The 12118-nt window shown below is 29.4% G+C and overlaps 1 protein-coding gene across 9 annotated transcripts in view; it reads right to left on the bottom strand.

Moving 5' to 3' along the window:
* Positions 1–12118, bottom strand: part of LOC132755252 (adenylate kinase isoenzyme 5-like) — a 55012-nt gene that overhangs the window by 16672 nt on the left and 26222 nt on the right. For all 9 annotated transcript variants that reach the window (XM_060746087.1, XM_060746084.1, XM_060746082.1 and 6 more), the window contains one exon: positions 1444–1476. In XM_060746087.1, coding sequence (XP_060602070.1) covers positions 1444–1476 — 33 coding nt within the window. The remainder of the gene's footprint in view (positions 1–1443; positions 1477–12118) is intronic.

Below are 12118 nucleotides of genomic sequence, written 5' to 3'. Positions count from 1 at the left end.
TTTAATGGCGCGACATTCTAATTTAACATATACGTACAGCCGAACAAAGTTAAACTCTTGAAGTTATCTAGTTTTAAGTTATCTAACCTATTATATTATCAAGTTAAAACATTGACTAGAAACGGTGAAATATATGTAGATCCACCACAATTCTGTACATAAACAACATTAATTATTCTTTTACTTTATGAAAATAAATGCAATATAAATTGTTATAGATGCTTCACGATTCTTAGGGGACTTTATCGCATATTTATTTGCATATATATTTTGTTAACATTTACCTTGTATTAGAAATACCCTGTTTAACATTCATTTATTTATAATAGTTTGATAATTTACTTACATAAGTAATTTTATACACCTTGTCTACTTATTGTACACATTCTCTTTATAAGAACCAAAGTACAACACCATTTATACATTCATATACAAAATGTGCACGTGTAAAGTACAATGTACATGTACATACGACATTATGAATAACAGTACAAAATTTGGTTACACAATTAATAGCGTTTACTTGTATGAAAGCTATTTGTACGCGTACACATTTACTCAACATGCATACATAATGACGTCTGCTACAAAAATACATATGAGAAGTGTCACGACAAAACCAGCATAATGGCGGATGTGCAGGCTGGTCTGGATCCATGCTGGTCGCAAACCCATTATGTTGGTTTTGTCGTGACACGGTTCATATAAAGAAATATTCTCATTTGTATTGCATTTTTGGGGAAAAAATACTAAATGTGAGTTAAAGGACTTCTAACGTTAAAGGCTAGTGTTTTCAAAGGCCCATTAAGCCCTAAAAATGCTATTATTTTTCATTTCTCAAAACATTTATTTTCTAACTGTTACAACTGCCGAAAAGTACCCATTGGCTGAACTTTCCTTTCGTTCTTTTGCTTTTTGGCAACGATTACGTTCGAGTGATTTAGTATTTTGTACGAAAGTCAAAAACAATTTGTATAAGATTTGCTATCTTTACTACAAATTATTTCCGTTCAGTCCAACTAACTTTCGGTCATTAGCATCTTATATGCTTCTTTTAACACATTTAACACATTATTTAAACATGATAAAACAAATTAAGAAGAAAAATATTGTTAATTTTTGAGGCATATTGTGCCTTTAGAATAACTGGAAAAAAAATTTTTTTATAAACATATGACTGGATTTATCATCTTCTCATGTCTATACAAACGTTTTTCTTGCCTTGTACAATGAGTTTAAGGCGTTAACTTTTAACCTAACCTCTGTACTATTCAATCTGGAGACTATATGTATTGATTTGTAATAGCATCAGTGAAAGGCGTGGCACAGTCACTTGGTTACTGTTTAGAAGATGAACTTAGTTTTGTCACGTATATAATATAAATATATATGCTATTATATTTGTTTAGTTTAGTGAAATATAAAGTGATATAATCAACTTACCTATCACAAATACAACACGAACATCCTTGAGAGCTGCAAAAAAATGAAAAAAAAAATATCTTAATAAATAAATAATGTTAATAATATATATTCAAAAACAGTTATATATAACATGATGTTTTAAGTTTTCATATACAGTATACTAAGATTTACTTTGGTAATTCTGTTTGTCTTGTAAATGATAATGTAGTAAATTATGTTATATATATATTACTACAACAAGATAAATGTTTAATGTATCCTCCGCTAACTTCCCCCAGACAGACATATCACTTAAGATATAATATCAGAGAAACGTAATCAACAGTTTAGATAAAATTTCTTCAAGAGTAGCAGCGAGTTATATACAAATAATGTAGAGATGAAATCGTGTAAAAGTCTCTCAATTCTGGCATCTAGTCAAATCTTCCAAGTATCATCACATTCTACAACACGCTCTGCTTCAAATACCGTAAAATATTTAACTAAAATACATAGCATACACACCATTAGCATCGCCCTGTCCGTCCGTACGAACTTCTTTCTGCTTTTTGGCACACAAATTTCCCATTTCAAATCTCCTGGCCTAACTGTTTAATAACCAATCAACAATGCACACACGTATTTATTCCCAATAACAATTCAAATACACTTGCCGGTTTGGATTCAACACTTGCGACTGTGAGAACGTCTACGTTGAGGAACAGTGAAGGAATGTGATTCCTCTATACTACACAATCATAATATTGAGCTAACCAACATTGCATCCACAGTATCAGGTAAATCTCTACAGGTGCTTAGTATAACATAAACACAGATGGTGTGAGCTTACACGCTACAGAAACATTTAACCTATACTAATATACTGTTGAAATATGAGAGAATAGCATCTAACTTTTCCTATTTTTTTATACTTTTTCTTCTTTTATCGCCATAAAATTGATCGAAAAAAAAATCTTTATCAGATCAAATATTTTCAACAAATCTCATAAATTTCACTATATTGAAGACTATTAACCATAACCGCCCCGCCCTCTCTGACGATTATTTCTAATATTATTAGTCTATCTTCTTTTTTCAGATAATTTATCAAATTATCAATTTTTATATTTGTTTCCTATGTTTTCGTTTCACCTTCAATTACTAAATGAAGCGAAATATTTACAAAACCAAACGCTTAAAATATATTATAAAACATTCATTCATACTTATTAATTCATTTTTTTCATTAAATTTTTGTTGTTAGGTTCTTCCATTTTTAAAAATTTTAAAAACATTCTTTTAAATTTTTTTGGGGGGAAATGATTTTTTTCTTTAATTGGGGATTTTCATTTTAATTAATTTAATTTAATTTTTGATTTAATTTTCAAAAAAAACCGTTCCCTTTTAAATTTAAAAATTGAAAATTTCCCCAAATTTCATGGCATTAGGGTATTTCCTCCCAAAAAATTTATTTTTTAATTTTTTAAAAGTTTATTACCCCCCCTTATTTTTTAACAGAAATTAGGGTTCCCTTTAAATTTAACAAATAACCCTACAAAAATTAAAAAGGTTCCCCCCCCAACGTGACTTTTGGGTATGGTAGTAACAAACATTAGAAGAGGGATTTTATTCTATTTTTTTTTGACAATTTTTTCTTTTAAACATAATAAATTATTTTTGTAGAAAATATTGGGGGAAAAAGTTATTCCCTTTTCCAAATTTTGTTTTGTGGTGATTTCGGGGGAAATTTTTAAAAAGACTGCTATATAGCTTGAAAACAAACCTGCAAATTCTTAAATTTCTAAAGACCATTGACTGGGTTTTTTTGGGTGGGTCAAAATTCCATGTTCAAAAATCAACTTTTAAAAGGGAAATTAAAAACCCTTTTGCTTGAATTTGAGTTTTTAATATAAAAAAACAGTTTTTTTTCCCAAGGTAGGGCAATTTACTCGAAAATTCTCGGGGGTTTTGGGAAAGGGATAAAAGAATTTTAATTTTAAAAAGGGCCAAAATTTCCTATCAAAATTATTTTAAAGATTTTATTTTCCTTGGGACAGTGACACCTTTTTGGAAAAGTTTTGGAAACTTGAATTATTGTGTCCAAACCTTTGTTTAAAAAATTGTTTATTATTATGGTTTTGGGAAAAAACCACTTTTATGGAACGGGGCCCCAAAGGAAAAGGGGGATTTTTAAACCTTTTCTTAATGAAACCCTTTTGGGTTGGACCTAAATTTTATTATTTGTATTTTGGAAATCGGCAAAATTAAAAATGAAAAACAAAAAAAAAAAGGGAATTTTTCCCCAGTTTCCCCGGGTTAAATTAAAGGGACATATTTGGGGGGAAACCCATTCCAAAAATTTTACAAAAAAAGGTTATTTTTGTTTTAAACCTATTTTTAAATTTTGAAGTCACTAAGTATTATCCTAAAGATAGGGTAAAGGGGAGAAAAATTGGGTTTGCAGGGTCTTTCAAGGTAAAATATATGTAAAGGTTTTTCTTATTTCAAATTTTTTTCAAGCCAAAACAAAACCGGGTTTGGGTTTGGGGGTACCAAAGTATAAACCTTCAAATTTTTACCATAATTTTTAAAAAAACCAAAAGTTTTACCCCAAGGGGGGGACCATTGGGGGAAAAGTTTTTTGGGGGGCCCTATAATTTTAATAAATTTATAAAACTTAAAATTGGGGGTTTTAAAAATTTCTAAAAAATTTTTTTGGATTTTTGTACCCAAAGTTCAAAAGGACGTCTTTTTATAGATGAAAAATTTACCCCAATTATAGAAAAATCAAGGAAAAATTTTTCAAATATATGCCCTTTTAAAGGGGTAAAGGGTCATTTAAGAGTAAAGGTAAAATTTAATCTGGTAAACTTGAAGGTCTTGTCCGAAAAAGTTGTCGTGTCAAAGTATGAAGGCAATCCATTGAGAAATAAAAAAAATATTACCAAGTTAAAGTTTTCCGACGGCAATAGTAGAAACAGCATTTTTTTCCAAAGAAGTCGGGCTAAAAATCTTACACGTTCTATGTCTGTTCCGTAAATTATCAAGTTTGAATTAACAAGTGCACATTCAATTCTTTTTTACAAGCAAACCAAAAGGTATTTTTTGGCAATCCCTTTTTCGACGATAGGAAAAATGATTTTTTTTCTAAAAATTTTCCCTGGGGTTTTGGGATCAAAGTATTTTATAAAACCCCTTTATCATTTTTAAAATACCCTTTTTAAATATACTTTGGGAATTTCTTGTTTTTTTTTTTAAATTAAAAGGGCTTTAAAAAAGCATTTAAAACTTTAAAATCTCTTAGATTTAGCCAAGAATTGTTCTTAAAGCTAGCCCATGGCTTTAAATATCCGCATAAGTTTGAATTATAAAATATGTAAAACATATTACTTATTCCATACAGTGATTAAAACAGTAAATTCTATTTTTCTTGTTTAAAGAGTTACATGGATTTTTAATATTCATACATTTCTTAAACTATTGTTATTTTTTATTAGGTCACATATTTTGAAAATTTCTGTAATATAATATGTCATATATAAAAATCTTATATTGTTGTCATTACATTAATCTTGCCAAAGTCACATTATAAAACCTGTGAAACACTTTCTTTTGACTCGAGGTCAATGTAAATGACAACTTATCCTGGATAGTATCAGTCTAACTTATTGTACTTTGAGTTGAAAGATTAAGCTGTTTTGTGTATGGGCAATGTCCCAGAACAAACATATCACAGAATCTAGCTTTAGATTTCAAAATATTTTGACTATCATAATATATACATTTACTACTCATTTTGTATGATTAAAGTAGAGTTAAGTAGTATAATGTTTAATGCATGTACGAGGCACAAATTAATGTAGACAGTATTAACGCTCACATAATTTCTTCTACATTTTTATTACAAATATATGATGATTTTGCTTTTTCATTTCTTGTTTCTTATGGGCTCAGTGATATTACCATAAAGACCAGCAATTAAGTTAAGGAAAGAAAACTTATGCTACCTCAATAACCATAAATACTCTCTTACCAGTTACTTCCCTTTAATTAATCACAACAAAACAGCAACTAATTAACACTATATAATACGAATATTACCGCCAGCTTTATCATTTAATCCATAGCAATAATACATCAACGAGGAAGTCAAACATATATGAAAATTATTGAATTCCTTTTGCAATTTTCTACACTATATTATTGTATATATTTATACGGAACAATATCGATGTTGGCTACAAAAAAGTGACGCTTCACTGAATCACAGCTATGAATCATGTGCTGTTAGGTCAGGGCGGCTGATGTATTGGATTTAAATATTTAATACAGTCATCGTCATGACCACTTATTTACGTTGTCTTTGTTAAAATACTGTTTACAAAATTAATATTAACTAAAACTACGGTATACTTGACAGTGACCGGGTAAATATATATTATCAGTCTTGCAAATACAATTTTTGGACTGAAAATCTGCTGCAGAATTCGTGCACGTGCATACGACGAATGATATCACGTATAATAGCATTGTTAAAGCAGATATAACGTTGTCAGTGGGAATGACGACCAGTTTTTGAGACGTCATAACATATCTAAGTGTTACAAGATAAACCTTTGCTTTACATGTAATTCTGATGTTATATCAGACGTGTTTCTATAATGTCAATTTATTATTTGATCTTCTCTTTATCAAATTACACCAGAAATTTGTCAAATACATCAACCAGTGATCTTTAACATTAATATATTAGTATGCTATTCTAACAACTGAAAGTTTTTGAAAACCCGAACCAGTTACCTACCGCACTATACTTATGTTTCAGAACGCAAAGTTGTCCAAGACTCTAACAAGTTGTCACTAATATCTCAGACCAAAATGTAGTGAAAATATGAACCAGTTAACTATAACAACTGTATACTTTTATGTCAGACACAAACAAGATCAGCGTCTCCTAAACAAGAATTCAATCAATACCTAGGCCCCTACTAGTGAAACAAATTTCTGCATAACTTTATATCAAATTTATTTTAATAGTCAAAAAGAAAACAAAAATCTATCATGCATATTTGACACCCACAAGAAGGACAAGGGTAGATTACAAAAGCTCACCAACATGAACTATAGCCTCCTACAATAAAATATGACCCAACAACCTATAACAACCATGCATTGTATATACATGTATATTAGACGACAAAGCAGTCTAATACCTAATGAGTGAGGTAGCCTCATAGGTAAGGCAACAAATTTTATTGACACTAGTACTAGTTAACTTCAAGAAAGAAGACAAATAATCAAACGACTTTCTTCATTATCAAGTTAAATAATGTTAAAACTTTCAGCTACAGCTGTCTATGAGCCAGCAGTCTTTCAACATCTAACTACAAATAATTTTACCAGTAGCTTTAATGTAACAATATCAGTCCGAGTGACCCCTGCTCCCAATAAGTAAACTTACTTTCAATAAGAATCAAACTTTAACAATAATAATAAATATTCATGATTCAAGTGATAAATTGCAGGTTTTTATGTAAAATTATACAGATTACCATATTTCCACCCTATTACAGCATACATGTTTATTCTATTTCTTCATATTTTGATATGTTATAGATTATTTATGTGTGTAGTAAATGGCTTAGTCTAAATCAAATTCCGTTTATTTGTGCATTTCACAATATTTTAACAAATAAAGCACTCAAGTTAAATCTTGTAAAAATTATCTAGAATCTAGGCATTATTAAAGGGACTCCACAGAGGTTTGAAAGCCTAAAATCATAACATTTGAATTTCTTATATAAATGAGGTGGGTCACTTTAAACAGAAATATATGCAAAGATACTTAAGAAATATACTTTGAAATCAATTGAAAATCGTATTTTTATGCTTTTCTTAGCCCGATTTGAGTGAAAAGCGTTTGATCTGAAATTTTGCACAAAGATTAGAGGTCTAAACCTTAATCGAATGTCACATTTAGCTTGAAAAAATATTTCCAGTCCCATCATGTCAAAAAACCTCAGTGGAGTCCCTTTAAGGTGTAATACCTTTAGGCCATTTTGGGCAAGAAAACACAAATATTATTAATACATAAAAGTCAACTATGGTTTAATATGATCACTTTTATTATTTTATAGAGAAATGCAGATAGAAAACCTTCATAAAAGGTATAAATATACATTAACTGCTTGATATGCAAATATAGAATAGAAAAAAAAAAACATCAAAGGGGGCACATAATTTTGTCCAGACTACAGGGACAAAAAAAAAACTGGCACCATGGCATAAATTTTATACCTACAGTCTGGTTTAACCCTTTACCTGCTGAATTTGTGAAATGGACTTGTCCAACCTTAAATTTGGACCAGTCCATTTTAAATTTTCAGTGCTTCTAAAAGTCAAACTACTAACAGTATAGAGCCTGGTCAGACTGTATAGATATGTAAGCTGGCCTGGCTCTATACTGGTGGCAAAAAGGCTGATCATTTATGAATGCAGCAGGGTTAAAGATTAATGATCAAAGGTTTTATTTCAAAATTATTGACTTAAGTTATTCAAGACTATTAAAAGAGACACAACATCTACCATATCAAAACAATGCAGTCAAATTATACAATAATATAGACAACTATGCATTTATGGCTCAATTTAAACAGAAATAAAATGTCTAAGAGAGTGCTCAATTCCTGCATTTAATGTTAATATTGGCACAAAATGTAAAACACAATCAATAGTAGAATAATAAAAACATACATATCATGTATATATGGTCTGATATTTCTGTAGTTATTTATGTAACAGTGTTAGATTGAGCATGTTACACAATGAGAAATGTCGTTTTATTTGAAGAAAAAATAAAAGCATGGTTAAATCATAGGCAGTGAAATTTTCTAACATTAAGAGGTCACATGATCTACTATTAAGAAGTCACATGATATAACATTTAGAAGTCACATGATCTAGCATTAAGAAGTCACATGATATAATGTTAAGAAGTCACATGATCTTATATCAATTAAGTCACATGATCCACATGTAATGACTCATATTCATACAAAAGTTTTCCTTGAACAGAATTATGAAAAATTTCCTTATTTATTTTATCAATTTAGTGAAATTCTTCCTTAGCATGAGAAGTTGCAACATATATTTATATATGAGTGTGTGAAAAATTGCAATATGCAATTAATATGTAAATGACTTTGGTACATCTAATCCAGAGTTCTGTTATAAAGTATGCTTAAGTTAAAGTATTTTGAGGAAGTCTATATATAAACAATCTATTAGCTTTTTTGTATCTTTATCATACAATACTTAACATATAAAATGGTCACTACACATTATAAATAAAATGATTTTTTTATTTAGATATGAAAGAATAAACAAAACATTTTAACAAAGATATCACAGATTTTCAACATACATTATCACAATTATACTATATAAGGAAATTTTGATAAGAAAAAATAAACTATTTAAAATAAATCTTAATAAACTATAGTAAAATGGCTAAAAAGATGTAAATATAGTGTACACTGATCTTTTATCAACGACTTAACAACTTCAATATTTAAAATATTTCAAAATATACATGCAAGAGATTGAGGGCATTTTTTTAAATCAATTGACAAATTAATATAATTATTGCAAATGGTTTTTGTTCCTTGTGTATGCTTAAAAAACACATGCTTTCTTCAGAATGATGTCAAATGTAAACAATTATACAACATATATAATAACAATTCAAATATAATTAAAAACAAATTATGTGCATATTTTAGCAGAAATGCCCTATTTTATAAGTTTAGTCAGGGAGTAAATCCATGCACTCAATTAAATTATAACATTATAGTCCAAGTTTAGAGTACTCAGTGTCTGTAAATAAAGATGCAAAGTACTTTTTGTAAATGGTTGATTTAATTAACTTGTTGGAATGTACAAAGAGTAACTATGATATGTCACTGTGTATATAGTTTCATGAGTAAGTTACTGGTTCAGATGTATCCAATGTTTATATAATAGAATTTGAACATGTTTTATGTTCCTACATGTGATATGTATAATATTCTATGTCAGTAGATAAAAGCATGTGAAGAATGAATATTTTCTCTCAATGAACATGTGAACATAACAGTTGACCAACATGTGAAGATAACAGTTGACCCCTAAGTGTCGGCTGCCTCATCAAGTTTCTTAGTATGTGCAGGGTTTTCAACAGTGTCCCCTGTTGTTTTTGCTGTTTCTTGTGAAAGTGTTTCTTCTACAACTTCTTCCTCTACTGGTGCTATAAATTGCAAAAATACAGAAAAAACTACAATTAAAACAAGCAGGCAGGGGTTAAAATGTTTTCAAGCAATACATAATATAAACTTGCATCATGGAATCTTTTGATTGATTTAATATATGTTATGTCATATATAAAAATAACCCAAAGAAATATTGGTCCCTTATGCATAAAACAAATTTTGAAAAAAGGAAGAATTAAACTGATGAAACATTATAAAACATGAGATTCCATTGCACAATGGCAAAATGACTATTTCAAATACAGCCAAAACTTAGAAAACTTGAAACAGTTTGTTAATTAAGGCTAACATTAAAACAATTAAAATATACATATACACATGTATCTAGTAAATAAGAGAAAATGGAAATAAAAAGATCAATTTATTGATCACATATGCCTGTTGATGTGTTTTAATTGTAGTTTGACTGTATTTGACAATAGCCAATTGTTTTTAAATTGTGCAGTAACCTAATGGTGTGCATTAAATCAAAATAGTTTAAATTTATGGGTAAAACTAAATAACTATTTCTTTTCTGTAATTACATCCTCCTAAAGAAATCAACCACAAAAGGTTTAACCTTCTAGAGCCAAGTTAAATTATAGCCTTTGCTACCAGTATACAGCCAGGCCAGCTAGTGTACATCTAGTGTCTTACCAGGCTCTATACTGTTGCTAGGTCAAAATTTGATATTCAAATATTTTGATATTTGATAATGAAGTTTCAATTCTAAAGCAGGGTATCACACAATTACATCACATTAAGGTATGAAATTCTTAGAATATTGACTAATAAGGCAGCTTTTTGTTTGCCTAAATGAAAATCACAACATGTTTTCTTCAATGTTGATGCCTAGACAACTGTCAGCATAAAGATAGGCAAACCTAAATTTAGCAACAACATGTTTGGGGCAAGTGACCTAACATATTGCCATGTTCAAAAGGGGTAAGTGTAACTCCAAGTTGTAGTCTACTGACATAATATTGATTGATACAAGCCTATATACCAGTATGATTCAAACAAACTTGGTAAAGGTGCAATATCTTATTCTACAGACATATTATGTACAAGGACTAAGGACACACATGCTAAACACATGACATTCATTATTCTTTATTCATGTAAGAACAATGCAATAAATAAAATTGTTACATCTTATAAATTTCTTTTACTATTTAAGTATTTTAGCAATCATTAAATATTGCCAAAGCACACACAAGCATACACCACAACAACCAATTGTTTCCTTTAAATGGCTTTACTTGTATATATTAATAACCAATTTACTGCCATTTGCACAGTAAAGCAGGGATCAAACTTTCTGCTTGTCTTCTCATATATGAGAAGAATTTGTGGCTGAGGACAAAAATGTTGCCTGTTAGTAAATTTAGCGGTTACTTGTCCTGCAGGACATTAGAGGCACTAAAAATATTTTTCAATCCCTATTATTTACCAACAATTTAAAGATTCCAACACTCCATATTAGAACTTGCTAATTTTAGTTTATACAGAATTTATTTTAGTTTGTGTAGGAAGTTATAACCTTATTGACACACTCTCCAATCAAAGCAATGAATGCAAACAACAGCTTGCCCTAGATTTTATAACACATGATGGCCAGTAACAAAAAATAACAAAAGTTAAAGTTGCAGTAACTACATTGAATTAAAATAGACAAAATGCCATGCAAGGTTAAACAACACACACTCTTACCCTGCTGTATTTAACTATTGACCTGTTAGGGTAAAATGTGCAGAACAATTCAGGTAAACATACACTCATTCTTGTGATATTAAAAGCAGGGTAAAGTATACTTTTTAAAGAAATTATCAAAATATCTGATTTTTTTCGTAAAAAGTTTTCTGTTGTAGGTGTTTATTCAGTCAAATTACAAATTTGTGTAAAATCAAATCAGATATTTTTGATCTTATTCATGGATAGAGGGAATGAACCAGTACAAAAGTTATAGAAGAAACATGCTCGGATCATAATGATGTTATAAAAGTAAAATTCCTTGCTCGATATATCTGATTTTTGTTATGTCAAAATGCTCTGTTTGTTTGTTTGTTTGTATGTTTGTTTGAACAAAGAGTGAATGCCATGGAGCATATTGTGTAGGTCATTTTACAAATGTACCATTTACTATTCTTTGTATTATATGAACTGCCCTGCATATATGCCATTAGCCCCATATTAATCTGTATTTGTTTAAAACCCACTTAAAATGTCTGATAAAATCTTGTCCCTTCCTTATAAGAAGAAATTTTTATTTCTTTCCAATAATTGTTACAAAAACTCACTACAGTCAATAAACTGATATGTCACGACACATTGACAGTAAGACAAGAGCACTGGTATACAGAAATAGTTATCACTTACAAAGTATACTGTATTTCACAGTTCTAAGTCTCTGTTTGCCAAATATTGCA

Source organism: Ruditapes philippinarum, unplaced genomic scaffold (assembly GCF_026571515.1).
Source record: "Ruditapes philippinarum isolate M1 unplaced genomic scaffold, ASM2657151v2 ctg2823_1_1_1_1, whole genome shotgun sequence".
Taxonomy (NCBI): Eukaryota; Metazoa; Mollusca; class Bivalvia; order Venerida; family Veneridae; genus Ruditapes; species Ruditapes philippinarum.
This window is presented reverse-complemented; position numbering and strand designations above follow the sequence as displayed.